We start from the raw sequence: 20,967 nt of genomic DNA on the forward strand, positions 1-20,967 counted from the left end.
ATTAACCCACTAGAGGACAAAGGAAAGTATATAGCAAAAGACTATTTTGTCCTTGCTTAAATCAAAAAGTAACCTTGTCATCTAAGGGTATTTTTGTCATTTTTAATACTTTGAATATTCTCGGCATTCTCAATATCTATCTAAATTATCCCGCTATTACTCAAATACCAAACCATAAAAAATGTGACTCTATCGGCCAAACGTCGCGTTTCACTGTTACCGGACATAAAATAGAGTAATTTGCGGCATAAATACTTAAGTTTAACTCCCAATTACAAATAAATACCTAAGTTTAATTTTTGGCAGTAATAATACCTAAGTTATAATTTTAAAACTTTTGTTGGTACCTGGCTGTTAAGTATTAAGTAAATGGTCACGTGGCAATTCCTAATTGGTCCAAGTCATTAAATTTTTATTTAAAAAATAATAATTTAATTATATTAATAAGATAGTGGCACATGGATAATGACTTAATATTTAACAGTCAGGTACCTATAGAGTTTGAAAAATATAACTTAGTATTACTACCGCCAAAAATTAAACTTAGGTATTTATTTGCAACTAAGAGTTAAACTTAGGTATTTTTACCGCAAATTACTCCATAAAATATGAAAAACATGAAATTTCATATATAACATAAATAACACACCTAGAATTCAAATATATCTCCGTAAATTCATAAATCATAATTAAAAATTTAATTTCAAATCAAACCTTAATTATCTGTTAATTTTCATATTAAAATTAAAGGGTCTTTACAGATTGTCTAAATGAGATGTTTTGAGGATAATTAGAAAGTTGGTGCGCACATAAGGTTAATCAAATGTGATTGTCATTGGAATTAATTTGTAGTCCAAGTGAGAGATTGTTGGATTATTTTTAATAATCTAATATGTGGGCTTAAGACAATTTATTTGAGCTAACATTCTAAATTGGGCTAATTAAGTGATCTAATTAAATGAGCCCAATAAATATCTTATTTGGTATGGGCTTTGTAATGTATAATACCCAATAGTAAACCTAATTAGGGTTTATGGGACTCTATAGTTTGCTAAGGCTAATCTTAACTACTCTTTTCTTCTATTCCCATCAATTGAGTGAGAACTCGCAAGAGAAGATTAGTCTGTAGAAGATCATATACTCATTATCTTATCTCATATCTAATAAAATCATGTATATCTTCTATCTTATTAATTTATAGAGTAATCTTAATCTAACATGAGTCTAAGATCTATTTACTAACAAAATCTCCTTTATTTTGTTTTTTTTCAGTGTAAAACACTTTTTGAACCATTATTTATTATTTTTTTTCTTAACTATTACTTTAATTTGTTGTAATTTTTCTGTTTTTACATACACTTATATAAAAAAATTATAGTAGTAATTATTATTAATAATAGAGTAATTTGTAGTATAAATATCTAAGTTTAACTCTTAATTGTAAATAAATGTCTAAGTTTAATTTTTTGCGGTAATAATACTTAAGTTATAATTCTGGAACTTTTGTATAGGTACTTGACTGTTAAGTGTTAAGTAAATTGCCACGTGACATTCCCTGCTTAGTCCAAATCATTAAATGTTTATTATTTTAAAAGAAATTAGTTTAAATATACCAATGAGAAAATAATACATGGATATAATGACTTAACATGTAACGGACATGTACCTATAGAGTTCCAAAAATATAAATTAAGTATTATTGCCGCCAAAATTTTTAAGTATTTAATTATAACTGAAAATTAAACTTAAGTATTTACACTACACATTACTTTTAATAATATTAAAAAAAAAAAAAGACAAAATCAGTCCCATATTACAAGAGTTGATAACTGTAGTAGGATAAAATACATTCCAGAAAATAAGATATGATTCAAAGTACCATATATTAGATAATCATTAAGAAGTGCTTTTTTTTAATTAAAAGTAAATAATAAGTGAAATAAATTAAGAAAATGTTGTATAATTTATTTTATTTTATTTAGAAATAAATAAATATATATTTATATGTTCACTGCTAGCATAAAGATTTGTGCTCCAGCTGCCAATTTGATTGTGGAAAGTGATAGAACATGCTACTAATTATCATAACTAAATTCATTTGATTTAATACGTGTATCTTCTTCAACCAACATCAAAAATATGAAATGATATAATTATTCATTTTATTTACATAAATAATTATTATTTATTATTATGAATTTACTAGGTCCCACGCTTTTAAATTTTCTGATGTCTCAGCCTTTTATTAGTGTCCAAGCATATATAGCTAGTGGAAAAACAATTCAATACCAACGAGTGGGTGATGATTAAATTTATTTAACTCAATTTATGTATATTAAAAAATATTTAAAATTTTGTAAAATTGTATTTTTGGAATTTTTTTTTATTAGTTTTGTGTATTTATAAAATATTTTTTTTAAAAAAATATATATAAATGTATTGAGTAATTAAAATTTAGAGAGAAAAGTATAATTTTTATATAATTAATTTAAAAAATGGCAATATTGTAGATAATTCGATTAATTTTAATAAAATATATCAATAAAAATAAATCTATCTTGAAGAATTTATGGTTGGGCCCATTATATATTTGTTGATTTTGGGTTGGTGGTTTAAATTAAATTATATGGTAGAAAGAACAAGAGAGCTTCTTCTAACTTCTAGCCTAATAATGACACAATGAGATATGAGTATATTTTTTCTTTTGGCTAAAAATCTACTATATTTTATCTCTTCTCTATAATGGCCAATTACATTCAAGAAAAACATCATGGTAGTTTTTTCTTTCTTTAGTGTAATTTTTTTCTAAATTATCAATTATTAAAAGTAAGAATAATAAAAAAATTAATTTGTTTATATCTGTAGTAGTTGCTGAAGATCCGAATTAATATATAGTATTCTTTTATTATTATTATTATTTTAACAAAAATATATATGAATGATGTTGGCTAGTGAAAATGAAGGTAACACTAATTGAGTAGGCCGACATGATTTAAATCTAATTACGAATTTTGTATATTTATGTGATAATTGACTCTCATCAAAATTATATATGTGTTTGTGGCCATTTCATAGTATGGAAATATTAGTTTATCATTAGTGTCAATTTTATATATAGTTTTTTTTTTTAAACAAAATTATTTAATTGTGTAATTTCTATGCTTTTATTGAAGATGTCATACAATTTCTCCATATCTCTCTATACTAGCTAATACAATATAGTATTGACAAAACATATTCACAAGGGTCAAGGCTATCAAATATAATATATAAAGAAAAAAATTGTTTGTTGCTAGTTTAAAATAATTTCATAATTATAGAAAATTAATATTTTATTGACAAATGAATTGTCACAATTGCTTATTTGTACCCTTCGAACATGTTAAAATAATTCCCTTTCAAAAGAAAAATGTTAAAATAATTACAATAATAAATCATTTATTAACAATATATTAAGATCCTAATTAAACTATATTAATTAAGACGTATTGTACCTCGTACTAAAACACAAAATTATAATATAATGCTAATAATAATATGTACACACATAAATTTAACACAGTAACATAAAAAAAATCAAATAATTATATTCATTTATAATAAATTTCACTTATTAAATAATATGGCGTATAAAATCCTAAATCAATTTATAAGGTTCTCCTTTGTCAATTTGACCACATTTTATTGCTTTGGAGGAAAAATCCTAACTATATTGTCTCATATTTTGATTATCTCCAATTCGACACTAAAAATTTAAATTTAGTGTTGTTTTTCACTAAAATTAATCAAACCCAATATTGAAATCTATCATATAGGATTGTTTATCGTGTCTATCTTTCCTATATGTAGACTACACTAAAATTATTTTTTATTTTTTTATTTAAATAATCAAATAATAGTTAAATAATTAATTTTTTTTAAATATATACATGTATTATTTATATTTATATATAAAAATAATAAAAAAGTAAAATTTTTTTGTGTAGTTTTTAGTATTGTAGTTAGAATAAAAAAATGTTAAAATTGTACCTTTTTAGTATTAGTTCAACAATAAATTTAATTTTTATTATTGGAGTTGGCCTAAATAAATGGCCAAAATTTTAAATTAGACAAAGTTCTTCCATAGTGTAAAATTTGTATAATTTATGTGTACACATATAATTAATTTTTTGTATAGAATCATATGACATCTCTTGATGGTCATTAGGTGTAAAAATTGTTTGTGTGGAATGAAAGTTTGATTCATAAAAAAAAAAAAAATTATTAATGAATCTAATTAAATCTTAATATGTGGGGGAGATTGGGGTGAGTATATTATTAAGTTAATTCTTATTTTGATTATCAAACTTTTTTTTAGTGATTAGACACTTAAAATGACGGTTCAAATTGTACAAGGAGGATTTCCACTCACATAAAATTGGTTTATTAGAAGAATAAAATGTCATCAAAGTTTAGAAGTTGTAATAATTATTGATAAAACCCCATCAAACTAATTTTAATTATGAATTATAGTCATTTTCAACCCAACTAAAAGAATATTAGTCAGCCATATAATTATGCTTAAATAGTGAGACTTGGCAACCAATACAGGACAAGTAGTTCAAAACAATAATCCAGAAAGTAAAGCAAACATTATTCATTAGAATTGATATTATCATTGATTTAGAAGTAAATTAATTAACCGCGTTAATTAAAGGGAAATTTTACCAAGTAATTGACTAATTTGTCTTTGTCTTTTTTTTATTATTATTTTTATGCAAAACAACCATTCATTAAATAAAAAAAAAAAGCTCAAAGCAGTTACATTAGTAGAAACAAAGAATTCTACCCCCCTTAAATCAAGAAAATCAGTAAAGTTGGATAAAATGAGCTACTTCATTTAGAGTACTAAAAATCCAAAAAAACACAAAATCAAGTATCAAGAATAAGTGAATAACAAACAATTGAGTAAATAAAATTGTAATAATTATTTAAAGTCGCCTAAGACTCATTCTTTCTAGGAAGTCCTATTGATGGAGGAGTTAATCTCACAGATTGCTTCCATAACTTGTGTACGGATGCCAAAAGCAATAGGAACAACCTCTTAATGATAAGCTTTATTCTTAGCCATCCAAAGGCAATGAAAAAGGAAACAAGCAAACTGGAAAAAAGGTAAAATATGAGGATATATGGTTGGGGTAAATACTATTTTAGACTATGTATTTTACAAAAATTACTAATTGGACTATCAGTTTTGTTAAATGATAAAATAGATCATGTATTTTTTAAAATTGTACAAATAAGACTCTGAATTGATTTTTTGTCAAAATAAAACTTAATAATAATATGATCTAGAGATGTTGTGACAAAACTGATTAAATTTTCTGTATCTGTTCGTGTTAAAAATTATCTTAAAGGTTGTTATATTAAAAAATAAAATTGTTGAAAATTAAGCTAAGAGTCTTATTTTTACCATTTTAGAAAATAGAGGGTCTATTTTGTCATTCAACAAAACAGATAATTTAATTGATAATTTTTACAAAACACAAGGTCTAAAATAGTATTTACCTTATATTGTTGCCAAGGAAAGAAGGAGCAACAATCCACCATAACACATCAATGGGGCTAGCAAATGGAAGCCATCACTTCTAATAGCTCAGGGACTACCTTCATACAGTAAAGAACAAATGAAGGTTGGAATCTTTATTATAAAGAACAAATGAAAGTAGGAACTGTTAAAGAATATAATTATGTATTTTTATCTTTAGAACTAATAATTTAATCAATCATTTCTAGACTAAGACGAACTAAAAGAATCTTACATTTTTTAATTATTACTATTATAACTAATAAAATGGAAAAATTGATCAAAATATTCCTTTGATATATAAATATAGGGCAAGACTATGGTAGGACCTAACAAAAGTTCCTTACCGGTAGGAAACTTTTTTTGACCATTGATTTTAGATCATGTGGTTATTATGATGTAAGGTGTATACTCTTACGATATGACCGCTTATATACGATTAAAACTTTATACGTATTATAATAATATTTAATTATATTTATTTTTTAAAAAAATAATATTAAAAATTAAAAAAAAAAAATAATTTTTATTTTGAATTATTTTTTTAAAGTTATTTTCAATTATTTTTTTTAAAGTTATTTTGAATTATTTTTATATTGGTATTTATTCTCAAAAAAGAATTATTTTTTCTAAACTCAATTTTTTGGCTTCTTATTTTTTGGCTTTTCATAATTTACTGATGTTTTTTTTTTTTTTTTTTATGTTTACACCTAGTCTTTTCTTTGTTTTGCTTTTAGGCTGTGCGTGATTCTGGTATTATTGACTGTTTTTTCAGTAGTTTTTATCTTGTTATTTGGTTGCTCTTTTGAGACGCCACTTATAAAAAAAATTAATTAATTCAGTTTGATATTATTTTTTCTGCCAAAAAAATTGAGTTTAAGAGAAGCAAGTTGGTACTGTTCCAATTAAAGAGCATATAAAATCATTCAAGCGATCCGATATCAAAAGAATTTTTGAAAATAAATATCTATATAAAAATAATTTAAATTAATTTTAGAAAATAATAATAATAATTAAAAATAAAAATTAATAATTTTTTTAATTATTAATATTATTTTATTTTTTAAAATAAATATATTATTATAATATGTATAAAGTTTTAATTGTATACAAGCAGTCCTATAGTAAAAGTATATACCTTACATCATAATAACCACAAGATCTAAAATCAACAGTTAAAAAAAAAGTTCCCTACCAGTAAGGAACTTTTGCTAGGTCCTACCATAGCATTACCCAATAAATATATATTTACTTTTGAAACAACCTCCAATCTTGTATCAAGAAGTTTTGATAAGATGTGGAGTGTGCTTGCAATATTATTTTATAAAAAAAGTATTAATATACTAAAAAATGTACAAATATAAATTGTAAAGGTAAATTTTATTTGCATCCTATAAAATAATAAGTATATCTTATTATTAAAAAAGAATAAACTTAAATAATTTTAAGAAATTATTCTTAATATTTTTTTTAAAAAAAATTTCTCACACTATTTTTTTTTTTAATTTTAATGCTTATTTTGATTTTATTTTCATATTTTTTTTTAATTTATGTATATATATATATTTTTAAAAAATTCATATAATTTTTTAGTTTAATTTTTTTGTCATAATATTTAAAATATAATATATTTTTTAATAATAAGAATTAGAAGAAAAAAGTTAAAACAACTTAATACAATTAAAAATATAAATTTTACATAAAATAAAAATTATTAAACTAAAGTGTATTTAAAAGTTTTTGGAGTGTAAATAAAGTTTTCTATTATAAAATATTAATAAAAAGATATAGAATATTAAATGGGTTATTGTCAGGTGGAGAGTGTCATCCATGTTCCTGTCTCGTTTAACATTGAAAACAAAAAAATGATCTTCGTCCTTGCCATGTTCCCCATTTAGACGGGTAATCCCTGCCTCACTAGGGTTGGGGCCTTGCAAGGCCATCCCAATGAGAAAAATGTACACCCCTATTTAATTAAACTTATTAAAATTATAACCCTCCAAATTTAGTTTTTCTAGGGTTCTTAATTATCATCTTCGCGAATTGTATAAAACTTATGAATCATAATATGGACTTGTGAAACCACATTTATTTAGAGAAACATAAACATTGCTACCAAATGTAGTTGATATAGTTGGCATATATATTAAGAAAAATCTATATATATAGTTATATATATATATTATTGTTGAGCGTTGCTATTAGGCATCAGTGGTATTTAGTACTTTCTTAACATGTTGCGTTGCGATTGGCTAACAATACTCTCTAAAAGCTATTACATTAAATTATACGGGACTCGATACTTAGTTGAACCAATAGCAATATTAACACGTAGGAGGGTGCTAGGCACCACTGGTATCCTTTAGCATTTCTCATTATTGTTGCTTAGAAATATCTTCTTAATATTTTTGAAAGGAAAAGAGAGTCCCATTAATTCAACATTCTCAAATATCACTGGCCCCTTCAATAATTAATGAACAACGAAGAGTGGGTGGGGTATCTGTCAGGGTAAAGATGAATTGGGCCGAAAAACTTTTATGGGCCCAGAACACGTATGCAAAGTCCTTCTATGGGTCCAGAACAGAGCATGTATTTCATGGGGAACTTTATATATCTATTCTATATAAAGTGTGCCTATATAACCGAATTCTTGGTTTATGAGAAATTCATGGGTGATTTATTATTTATATTAAAAATAAAATGGTTTATTATTAAAAATAAAAGGATTTATGATAAATTCATGGATCACTTTTTATTTATATATAATAAAATAAAAATAAAATAAATCTCATTAAATTCAAAAGAAAAAAAATAAAGAAACATCATTAAATAAAAACAAAAAAATAACTCAACATCAAATCTTCAATTACACGATACATGTAATTACTCAAACATCACATCTTTCAATTATAAAAAAAAAAAGACTTTTTAGGAGGGAAAATATAGTTGTCTAATAGAGCTAAAACAACATGTTTCCAGTGTCATGAAAAATTAAAGTAACAATTTTGTTAATATCAAAAAGTTTAATTCAATTATTCTTATAATCTAAATTTTACTCTTTCTAGAATCAATATAAGAACAATAATTTGAATTAATCTTATAATCTTAATTTTTTAATTCAATTAATAATTATTTGTCACGTAATTATTAAGTCTTTCCCCTTTAATTTTCCTTTTGTTGATGATGCTAATTTATTCATATTTTGATTTCTACAATTTTTGTGTTCAGACCATTAAGGTAGTGTTATACTAGGGGATCTAACGAGTTTTGCCCCTTCGCTAATGGCCTATAAGAGTTCAAATTCCAGTATTGTATAAATCTTCAATTTGTTCTATTTCTTATATTAACTGAAATTTTGCTACTTTTTTTTTTTAATTTACAACTTTATTGTTTATATCTTATTAGGGACATTCATGGAAATTAGGGTTTCTTTGAAATATACAATTAATGAGCATTACTTTTTGATCATAGTGTATTTTCCATAGTTGAAAACCTCAATAATCTCTATCATTTGATATCAAATAAAATAAAATTATCATGATGTATACATTATGGTTATTTAATGAGTTGTTAGTGTGTTAAAATTGTCAAGCTGATATTTAGAATTGTTTATAATTAAATTGTTTCTTTGTCAAAATTAATATTAAATATATTTATATAGGTTTATCTATTTTCTCTTATATCAATCATGCTCATATAGCAAAAAAATCATACTCATATAGACATGTTATTTTCATTTTGTAATTTAGATCTTCTTAGTCATTATTTAGATTACTTAAACCTTTTCCGATTATGGTAACTGAATTTTTGTTTCTTTTAGGTACTCCATTACAAAGATCTGTATTACATGTATTATTTATTTTTGACTATGAGGAGGTGGATTTCTTTATTGGGAAACATATAGCGTGACAAATTATTGTTCATATATTGAATAATTATTTTTGAATAATGGAATTCATATATATAACTGTGTATATTGAATTCTTTATTCAAATAATTTGTGATTTCTTCCTATACACATAATAATAATCTCACATAATAACTAATAATATTTTTTCTTTAATTTTTAATTGTATAACTTTCAAATAACATAAAAAAAATTAGCATAAAATTTAGTATACGTGCCTCGCACGTAGTTTTTTGCTAGTATATATATATATATATATATAGGGTAATGCTATGGTAGGACCTAGCAAAAGTTCCTTACTGGTAGGGAACTTTTTTTTTAACTGTTGATTTTAGATCTTGTGGTTATTATGATGTAAGGTATATACTTTTACTATAGGACTGCTTGTATACAATTAAAACTTTATACATATTATAATAATATATTTATTTTAAAAAATAAAATAATATTAATAATTAAAAAAATTATTAATTTTTATTTTTAATTATTATTATTATTTTCTAAAATTAATTTAAATTATTTTTATATAGATATTTATTTTCAAAAATTCTTTTGATATCGGATCGCTTGAATGATTTTATATGCTCTTTAATTGGAACAGTACCAACTTGCTTCTCTTAAACTCAATTTTTTTGGCAGAAAAAATAATATCAAACTGAATTAATTAATTTTTTTTATAAGTGGCGTCTCAAAAGAGCAACCAAATAACAAGATAAAAACTAATGAAAAAACAGTCAATAATACCAGAATCACGCACAGCCTAAAAGCAAAACAAAGAAAAGACTAGGTGTAAACATAAAAAAAAAAAAAAACATCAGTAAATTATGAAAAGCCAAAAAATAAGAAGCCAAAAAATTGAGTTTAGAAAAAATAATTCTTTTTTGAGAATAAATACCAATATAAAAATAATTCAAAATAACTTTAAAAAAAATAATTGAAAATAACTTTAAAAAAATAATTCAAAATAAAAATTAATTTTTTTTTTTAATTTTTAATATTATTTTTTTAAAAAATAAATATAATTAAATATTATTATAATACGTATAAAGTTTTAATCGTATATAAGCGGTCATATCGTAAGAGTATACACCTTACATCATAATAACCACATGATCTAAAATCAATGGTCAAAAAAAGTTTCCTACCGGTAAGGAACTTTTGTTAGGTCCTACCATAGTCTTGCCCTATATATATATATAGGTACATATCATTTTGTCCTGTGATTGTACTTTTACGGAATGTATTCCGTGATGTACGGCAGCCGTTAGATGAATGAGTTATTTGATTTGAAGGTTGAGATTAATCTAGGGATAATTAGGGTTAAAAATAGTAATGTACTCTGACACTCATCTAATGTATCCTGAGGCCCATCTAATATACCACAGAAGATATATAAGATGCAGATGCAGTCACGCAGCGTGACTATTCCTGCAATCTTTTTTTCTTTCTTTCTTTTTTTACTAGGTATGGAGAAAGCACCGTAATTATCGTTAAAATTTATAGGTTATAATTTTATATTTTACTTTTATTAATTATATGTAAATAATTGTCAAAAAAAGTTATGTTTAAACAATGACATAGTGTGATATAGGTTCACTTATTGAAACTAAAATCATTAGTCGTCCTGTCTAAATGTAAGTCTATGTAATTTGTTCTACTATTATCTATTAATGAGCAAGGTTTAGAAGAAAAAATAAAATAATAATTAACAAAAATTTATGAAAAAAAAAAAGAAGAATAACAACACAAAAAAAGATTAATGTCATATGTATGCTCGTATAATCTTCTACACTATTATATATTTATTAATAAATAAAAAATAAGAAAAATGAAAAAAAGAAGTAAAAAAAATAATAAAAAAAAACAGAAGAAAAAAATGTAAAAAAAACTTAAAAAATATTTTAAAAGTAAAAATAGAGTAAAAAATTTTGGGAAAAAAAAACACAAATTTGAGGTTATAAAAAAAGAGAAATGACAAAAATATTAATAATTGGTACAAATAAAATAAACGCATAACTCTAAATATGAAAAAAGAAAAATATACAGATAATCCATGAGACATGCTCACTAAAGCTTTACTAAGAGACAAGTTTCAATATTGTCTCAATCTCTTGGAGATCATAGAATGATGGTGTGTTAAGTTCTTAGATACAATTGAAGTCAAGGTGGAGATTTGTAGGTTTTATAGTTAGTTGACGAGCATTGTTATTGGGCACCAGTGGTGCCTAGCACCTTTAAGATGTGTCACCTTGCGATTGGCTAGCAATACTCCCTAAAAACTAGAGGTGTTCACAAAGTATCTGATCCAATCCAATCCGCACGATCCAATCCAATCCAATCCGTAAAATGCGGATATCCGCACTTGTGCGGATTGGATTGGATTGAAAAATCTAAAATCCGCACTTCTGCGGATTGGATGTTGTTTGACCTCAAAAAGTAACCGATCTAATCCAATCCGCACTTAATTATATATATTTTTAAAAAATTATAATATATAATATATATTAATTAAAAGAAGATACAAACTTCTAATTTCTTAATCTTTTTTAGTAATATATTGAGTTGGTGCATTTTATTTATTTTATAATAAAAAACACAAGAAAAATAATTCTTATTCACATAGACACATACACATAAAGTTTAAATATATATATGCTAACTTATTTATTTTAGTAATAGATACATATATATTTTAGTGTAAATCTAAAGATAAGTATACATATATTGATATATATGTATATTTGTTTAATTTATATATAAATAGAGATGGAAATAGATTATTATTGGAGATTAAGAAACAATAGTCTTTTTTTAAATTTTTTTTTCTATGAAATATTAAATAATTTATTATTAAAAAAAAATAACCGATCCAAAATAACCGATCCAATCCGCACTATTGCGGATTGGATTGGATTGGATTTAAACTCTTATGCGGATCGGATTGGATCCAAAATATGAAATCTGCACTTAGTGCGGATTGGATGTTGTTTGACAAAAAAAATGCGGATTTGATCGGATGAACACCCCTACTAAAAACTATTATATAAAACTATATGGGACTCAATACTTAACTAGACCAATAGCGATATTGACACGTAGAGCGTACTTGACACCACTAGTGTTTTTTAGCATTTTTTTTAGTTAACTCCATATTCTATGTTATGCACAAGTACTTGCTTACTTTGAACAGTGACAGTTAAGTTAGTTATCCTAACTAACTTAAGTGCCCTTTCCTTATTGTCTTAATTAGCCTATGTCTATAAATAGGTTTAACATTGTACAATGCACATAATCTACACACTTTCAATCATCAACAAAGAAAGCATTCATTCATTCCTTGGTTAAGAACTAATGCTCTGTTTTTATATTCTGTGTGTTTACTGCCAATTGTTTTGAGTGCCAGCAATTGAGTAATTTGATCATAGCATTAGGATTGCAAAATCCAACAGGATATGCGGTAAAATCAATTTATTTGATCTTTAGTTGCATGTAAAAGAAAAGACTTGCATTATTGAATATTTTAATCGGTGGTATTCCATCTTTTGAGAATGATCAGGGTTCCTTCGTTTTGGCCTAGACATAATATTTATATATATATAAAAAAATTTAGCCTAGGACAGGATAAATGTAAATTTCCATATATCACAGTATTTTGGTAAATTTTACTCTATTTTAGTATATATATGTAAGTTTCATGAAATTGTTACTTATCTAAGACCTATTCTAGAATTTGGGCTTTGAGTTCTCTTAGAAAAATTCACATGGTATATTGACTTTTGTTATTTTTTTTACAAAAATATTGCCACATGGTAGAATTTACTTTTTTACTATGTATTTTTATAAGTTTCATACTGCAGTATACGTAGTGTGTTTATTTTTTAGTTTTTTTTATTTGTTTTAGTGTTTTTTTACGGTTGTTTTCCATAATTTATTTTTTTAACGTCGATTTCACTGTTCTTGCTCCATCTTGCTAGAATTAATGATTGTTTTCTGGGTGTTCTCGTGAACTGAGGTGGTTCTATCAGTGGGTGTAAAAGATGGAGGCTATAAAATACATTTCTTCTTCCTTCTCTATGGTTATTTTGTGGTTATTTTTCTATTTTGGTTCTCCTAAAAATACATTTGATGAGCTCACTAGAAAAAAGTTTTGATGTGTGTGGTTCTTATGTTTTTCTAAGTGGTTATATCTGCTTATTGTTTTACATTTGTTTTTGTGTAATTTAGTAGTTTTTTTCTTTGATTTTTTAAGGTTGGACTTGCAAATATAACTGTTATTGCATTAGGTATTGACAGAACATTTTTTAATTTTTTTAATCATGTTTTTCTTTCTTTTGTTTGATTTGTTTTAGTGTTGTTTTACAGTTATTTTACCATGATTATTTATTTGACGTTGATCTCACTTTTTTTTTTCTCAATCTCAGAATTAATGGTTGTTTTCCGATTGTTCTAGTGTTCCTGTGGTGGTTCTGTCCGTGGGTGTGGAAGATGGAAGTCTCATTTTTTTTTTTGTTTACAGTATAAAAGAACAAAAAAATTGGCCAAGACAGTATAAAAGTAATTTTCGCCGTGTGACAGTATTTTTGTAAAAATTGAGCCAAAAATTAGTATTTTTGTACGTTACTCTTCTCTAAAGCAGCCCGTGGAGGGGTGGCTTATTCTGTTGGGCCTAAATCTAAATGGAACTTACTATGATCCTTAATTACAATTATATCACTTAAATCCTAAACTTCTAAACTACCAGTTGAATAAAAATTCCAAGTTGTTAATAGCTATCTAAATAAGTTTAAAATAATGATCAAAACATTAAACAATTTGATAATTGGAACTATAAATTCAAGGAGTATTATTTAAACCTAAAAGTTATGTTTACAGCTTTGGCTTTGAAATTGCCCTTAACCTCTAAATTAAAGTTTCCCCTCAAAAAAAAAAAAAAAAGAAAAAAAACTCTAAATTAAAGTCTACTCTATAGATAGTTAGAAACCATAAAACAATGTCCCATAAATGGTGGAGTGCAATCATTTTTCTTGCTTGTGATTCTCTTGATTCTATGATTTTAGGTCTCTAAACCTTCATGAAAAGTCCCACTCATCGAACTATAAGTCATATTTATAACCCAAAACATCTAATTAAACTTTAACTTAAAAATTGAATTTTTGTTGCTCATTCTAATAGTTTTTTAACATGGAGAAATTTGCGAACAAACTCCTTTATGTTTTATATTTTATACACTTAATCCCTTTTTTTTAGTGGTAAAACTACCTTAAGTTCACTTCTAGTTGCAAATCCACTATTTTCTTCTATTTTACTCTCTTAAATGTCTATGTGGCCAATCCTAATCACTATATTATCCTACATGACAAATATAATATCCACATGGCAAATAAAATTAAATATAATAAATTATAAAATAAAAAAAAAAGGAATTTTTTATTATTAAAGTTTTATTTTTTTATAATTTATTATATTTATTTTTTTTGTTTGCCATGGATATTATATTTGTCATAGAAGATAATATAGTGATTAGGATTGGCCACATAGACATTTAAGAGAGTAAAATAGAAGAAATAGTGGATTTGCAACTAGAAGTGAACTTAAGTAGTTTTACCAACAAAAAAAAAAAGGTTAAGTGTATAAAATATGAAACATAAATAGATTTAGTCGCAAATTTCTCTTTAATATAATATTCTCAATAAAACTCAAAACGGAACAATTCACGATATTTTGAAAAGTTGAGATGAGAACAAAATCTACTTCTATTTTAGCTCCAAGACCAACATATGCCATAATCCATGAACTAGTTCTAACTTTTTAAAATCAAATTACTTGTTAAAGTGAATTTACATTTATAAATAGTGTTGAATTGTAACAAAGAGTTTAGGTTTTTTTTTTTTTTTTTTTTTTTTTTTTCGAGAAATGTGGGAATAATTATAATTGCTAAAGAGTACCACCAGTGCCTAACACCTTCCTTAGTGTGATAACACTATGGTGTATTAAATAACAGATTCCATATAATTTAAGAAAATAAATTTTAGGGAATATCACTAACCAATTACAAGATACAAGATAACACTTATAGAAGATGTTAGACACTACTGGTGCCCAATAGCAATGCTCTAATTATAAACAATACATAAACAAAAGTACATTATAGAGATCCCTATTTTCAATTCTTCATTAAAAAGAAAAATAATGGAGAATTGAAAAGACTCCAAACTGTACCAGCATCTTTTAGCCTCAGCAGCTTATTCATGTTAAACTTTTTTTTTATTGTGGTAATTTTTCTTCTAGAATAAAAATGAGAAATTTAATGATGATAAATTACCAAAGAACTAATAAAACAATAAATAGAGGTGAAAGGAGGAGAAAAGAAGCAAGCAAGAATATAATAAGCACAATTTAGGCACCAGTGATGGCAATGTGGAAAGAGAAGAAACATAAGTAAACATTTCACTCTAAAACACTCTGAAATACACTACACAATCCTTTCTTACATGTTACCTAGAAAGATTGTTTTCTTTGGTAGCTTTACTATAGATAATAACTGCACTAGAGTTTATAATATGTATTTGTGTTTTCACTTCTCAACCCCCAAAAGGGCTATCAATATAGTTCAAGTACGATTCCGGACTACCTCTCTAGTGGCCAAAACAAATACAACAATTCTGTTTTTCGTCATAATATGTACTCACATTCATTCAGAGGCCAACGTCATGAGTCCTCGAAATGATGATCGGTTTCATCAAAGATCTCCTCCTACATAAAGCAGAAATATAATGTAGGTATAACCCATGAATGGGAAAGTGTGGGAGAAAACAAATTAGGTAATATGGTTGAGTGGTTTCTATTTACCTGTAAGAGCTCTTCAATGACATCCTCCATTGTTATAATGCCAACAGCTTCTTCCTCTTCAGGAAGCTTAGGGAGTGGATTGCCATCTATTTCCAGTATATCTGAGTACATGTCTTTTGCCCACTTCTTGCTCCTAGATCCACTCCTATATGAATTATTTCCACTGTTGGGAAAGCTCTTCCACTTCTGGAGCGATCGCTTGCTCTTTAACACCTTCTCTAGAGGAGGCCTTTCGGAATCAATGTCGACACTTACATCTTTTGCTGAATCTATTTGGAGACAGAGAGAGAGAACATGAGAACCAACCAATTATTATTGTAAGACAAAGAAAATACAAGCATTATAAAGGAAGCTGGTTTTTTACGGTCAGCAGGTTTCCCAGGAGATTCCTCTGTGATCTTGCTACGATTTCTTACAACAACAGCCATGTGACTATGACCTTTTTGAAACTCGTTCAATATGTCATACAATGGCAGAGTTTCGGGGACCCTGTAAGAAAGGTGCAGAAAATCAGATTCATGTTTCGTGTTACATGCATATCATGTAATTCTACAAACATTTTACGAATCTACTTGAGTTACACGAATGCAATTCCATCAACAATACATGCCTTGGAATCCGACGTATAGTGACATTCTTCACAGGAACCTCATCTTCTGGGTGAATTGTTAACAAATTTTTTACCTAAATTGCAAATGAACAGATGAGAAGACATCATGAAAATATAAAGAATAAACCTAATATAATTTGGAATTTTTCTAGTGGGATTCGAAATAAGACTTGAACCTTCATTCATGAGTAACAGAAGTTCGAAAAGAAATTACCAGTACAAGTCCAATTATGTTCGTAGGTTCCTCGTAATAAACAGGCACTCTACTGTGGCCTTTTCCCAATATCAAACTCATCAAATTCCTGTGTAGCAACAAGTGTTAGTCTAGCTCATAAGACAATTGGACAATTAAAATAGGACAATTTTCTAATGTATGTTATGAACAATATCATACCGGTCAAGCTTGGAATTAATGTCAATAGCAAAAGTATCAGATATAGGTGTCATAGCATCACCGGCTGTTTTCTCAGAGAGCTCGAGGGCTCCAGCAATAATCGTTGTCTCATCATGTGTCAATTCTCCACCTTTTCCAGCCTTAAAACATGACATAGTATCAAAAGTTAGATGTAATGGAAAGACTGTTAGATTTCCCTCAATATGCATCTAATAAGTTGTACAATTAAAATAAGTCGACTAAACAGTTAAACAATCAAACTTCAACTGGTAAAATGGTGAAACGATAATGACGTAGGTTATGATGTGGAAGTTTTAAAAGATCGAAAGAAATTGTACACACCTCATTGCCATGCAAATCAACAAGTGTTTTCAACTCAGCCCTGCGAAATAGAGCAACATGTCGATGTCCCAGCAGATAGTCTAAAAGCTGGGAAATACAAGTAGAGAAACCAATGGGACTTGTTCATTTGATTGTATCACTTTATATAGATTAACATAACAGGAAGAAACTAGCTACCTTGCTAATTGGATATGCCACTGGGAAGCAGATCCAAACAAGAACTCGGACAACTGGGGCTACTGTAGCACCAATGGCCAAACCATATCGAGAACAAATTGATTGCGGTATAATCTGATCACACAAGTACATGAAATACTCGAATCTCAGACACACATAACCACAGCCAATGACAATGGATAGAAAAAGCATGGAAAAGTAAATAGGAAAGAATTAAATAATCCTAAATTCTCTAGTACTTTGCATAAACTATGCCAGTGTCTTGAATCTACCATTTAGTTTAACTAGGCCAATCTACAATCAGCAGCTATAAAAACTTCTTATCGATATCATGCAAGCACCATACACCAAGAAGCTTATAATCAAAAGAATTCAAGTTTCTAGCTACCTTGTCATCTTCTCCTATAGTTGCAAAATAAATGTATACTCATCACTCACCTCACCAAACAGGAGAATCAATGTAACTGAGATTAGAATAGCACCCCAGGCCGTGACGAGACCATCCAGAAAAATAGGAAGTGCCTGACAACAGGTTGAACAGCCATTTAGAACCTTTGAAGTCATTTCCAAACATTACAGATAGCGGAAAAGTGTTAGTAAATGTACCTCCATGGCAGCTGCATTGCAAATTAGTAGTGTGCAAAGCAGTAAATGTTGATTTTTGACGACTGGTAATATCTTTGCTGCAACATTAAGGTCAAGAATTCATTATGAGCAAGAGCAACAACTTTGCACATTCATGTAACACAATACTAAGACTAAGAGAGACAACAACAACAAGATTCAATTTGATTTTCTAATGGCTATACAATAGCCATACAAGTCAGTAATAAACTAGAAACAACAAATCACTAAAAGGTAACAAATGATTGGCAACTAGCAACCTTGTTCAAGCCCAATACAGTCATCTACTTTCTTTCTGTAGACAAAGCTAGTTTTCATAGGCATAAGAAATTGAAAAAGAATTCATTAAGGGAACTTGGCTCATCAAACATATGGATTTTGATTGGTCAAATAACACAATAATAATCATTCAAAAACAGAATCAATAATCCTCTAATCTGTAGCCCATATGGAGAAACAAAATGAATAAACTTGCATTAAACACTTTCTATAATGGTCAAACACTTGAACCATATAATTAAAAACAAGTTAGCTTAAAGTTCTTCTTATTTAATTATTAAAAGTACCAAAAGTCCGACATCATAATGAAGCTACCATTTACTTAAATACAAATTACCCCTTTTCTGTTTCCTTCACTTCATAATATTTTCCGAGAAACCAAACAGAGAATCATTAAAAAAAAATAGATGAAGAAAACGAATATGGAAATTACCTGCATATATGCGGTCCTTGGGCGTACCAGACTTAGCCAAGACTTCGAGATCGACAAGGCTGAGAGACATGAGGCCCAAGGTGAGCCCAGACATCATACCAGCAAACACCACCAAGAGAACGATCACCACTATATGAATGAAAAACCCAGTTTCACAACACTGATATTCCACCGCCATTGATGTCAACTTTCTTGTAAAAACCCCACAAGAAATTCAAAGACAAAAGCCCCTGAAAAGTTTCAACTGAGACAAGCTAATAAAGCAATTCCGGGAGCCCCACCACCTCCATTGCTCACCTCCCCTCTCTGTTTCCCAACCCAATTTTTTCGTGTCAGAGAGAGAGGGAAAGAGAGATATAAAGGACAAAGCTTTACAGCGTGAGGATGACGATGATGACGACAACGGTTATGTGAGACTTGGAGAGAGAGAGAGAGAGAGATACAGAAGAGATATACAGAGATTTTATACGTGTATGTATGCGTATACAACATCAATTTCAGGTACTCTTATTAACTTTAAATTAAAATTAATATTTGTATTAATTATTAAGTTTAATAAAGATGATTGCTATTCACCATGTCACTTGCACATGTCACCAGCCAGAGGTAGCTTTTTATTATTGGTTAGTAATATTCTTTAAAGGTTATTACTTTAAATTTTTAGATACGATACTTAATTATACTAATAGTAATATGACAATATTAATTATACCAAAGTAATATAACAACGAAGACAGTGTTAGACATCACTGAGACATTGATACCTTTTAGCAGTTCCCGGTTGCTATTAGATTTCACACTATCAGTGTGCCTAGGCATTTTACGAATGAGAATTGCTAAAAAGACACTATTAGTGTCTAAAATCTTCTTCGGTATCATACCTCTATTAGTATAATTAAGTATCAGGTTCCATATAAAATAATTTTAAAGAGAATATTATTAATCAATCGTGTAGTGACACTTATTAAAAATACTAAACACTTCTAATACTCAATAACAATTTTCTTTATAAATAGTTAACAATATTACATAAAAATTATTACATTCAATCATTTAAAATTCGAATTTATATAATGACTTTAAATTAAATATATATATAGGATTCAATTACACCCCTAATAATGTATCACTTCTTGTGCTATACACTCATAATTAATAAATTGAGTAAGTTGGTATTTTGTGCTATACACTCATAATTAATAGAAATAAATAAATATGAAGCGGCATGCACTATAGTATTATTTAATTTCAATTTCAATTAACGATAATAAGATAAGAGTAGAGTGACCTATAGTGATTCCCAATACAAATACTAAAAGTTTTTTTTTCTTTTTCTTTTTAAGAATACAAAAGTAAAAGTTAAGGATTTATATAAATTTTAAGAATGGATATCCCTTTTGTTTATGGGAAAAAAACAAAAAAATACAAAAAAGGAAAAAAAATTACAAAAATACTTTGGGCCGGCCCATTAAACATTTATACAGTCCATATACAAATATTTACAAAAATACCACATGCACTAAGCCTTCAGCTGTACAGAGCGAACCATGAAGATGAAAATACGCGCTCGTTTCAAAACCGCAAAACAACTAAAATGAAACCAAAACAAGAAAAATACAACTATTAATTCTGGCAAAAACAACTGGAAAAAAAAATACCTGCAATGATCTAAACTGAAAATGACGAAAAAAAAAATCAGAAAAACTGTGAAGAAACTGAAATTACACATTTGTTTTCTGTTTTATTCGATCAAAACAACTCCCCCTAATATCGAAATCCAAATTCA

The 20,967-nt window shown here is 27.1% G+C and overlaps 1 protein-coding gene across 1 annotated transcript; it reads right to left on the reverse strand.

The window, feature by feature from the left end:
* Positions 1-15,897: 15,897 nt before the first annotated feature.
* LOC115725503 (DUF21 domain-containing protein At2g14520) lies at positions 15,898-19,679 on the reverse strand. The gene is made up of 11 exons (XM_030655049.2): positions 19,182-19,679; positions 18,452-18,528; positions 18,284-18,367; positions 17,846-17,959; positions 17,669-17,755; positions 17,327-17,466; positions 17,147-17,234; positions 16,933-17,006; positions 16,687-16,811; positions 16,323-16,591; positions 15,898-16,226 (listed from the first exon to the last, which is right to left on the reverse strand). Exons 1-11 carry the CDS (start codon positions 19,357-19,359, stop codon positions 16,182-16,184), a joined length of 1,281 nt encoding a protein of 426 aa, XP_030510909.1. The 5' UTR covers positions 19,360-19,679; the 3' UTR covers positions 15,898-16,181.
* Positions 19,680-20,967: the final 1,288 nt, after the last annotated feature.

Source organism: Cannabis sativa, chromosome 6, assembly GCF_029168945.1.
Source record: "Cannabis sativa cultivar Pink pepper isolate KNU-18-1 chromosome 6, ASM2916894v1, whole genome shotgun sequence".
NCBI classification, from domain to species: Eukaryota; Viridiplantae; Streptophyta; class Magnoliopsida; order Rosales; family Cannabaceae; genus Cannabis; species Cannabis sativa.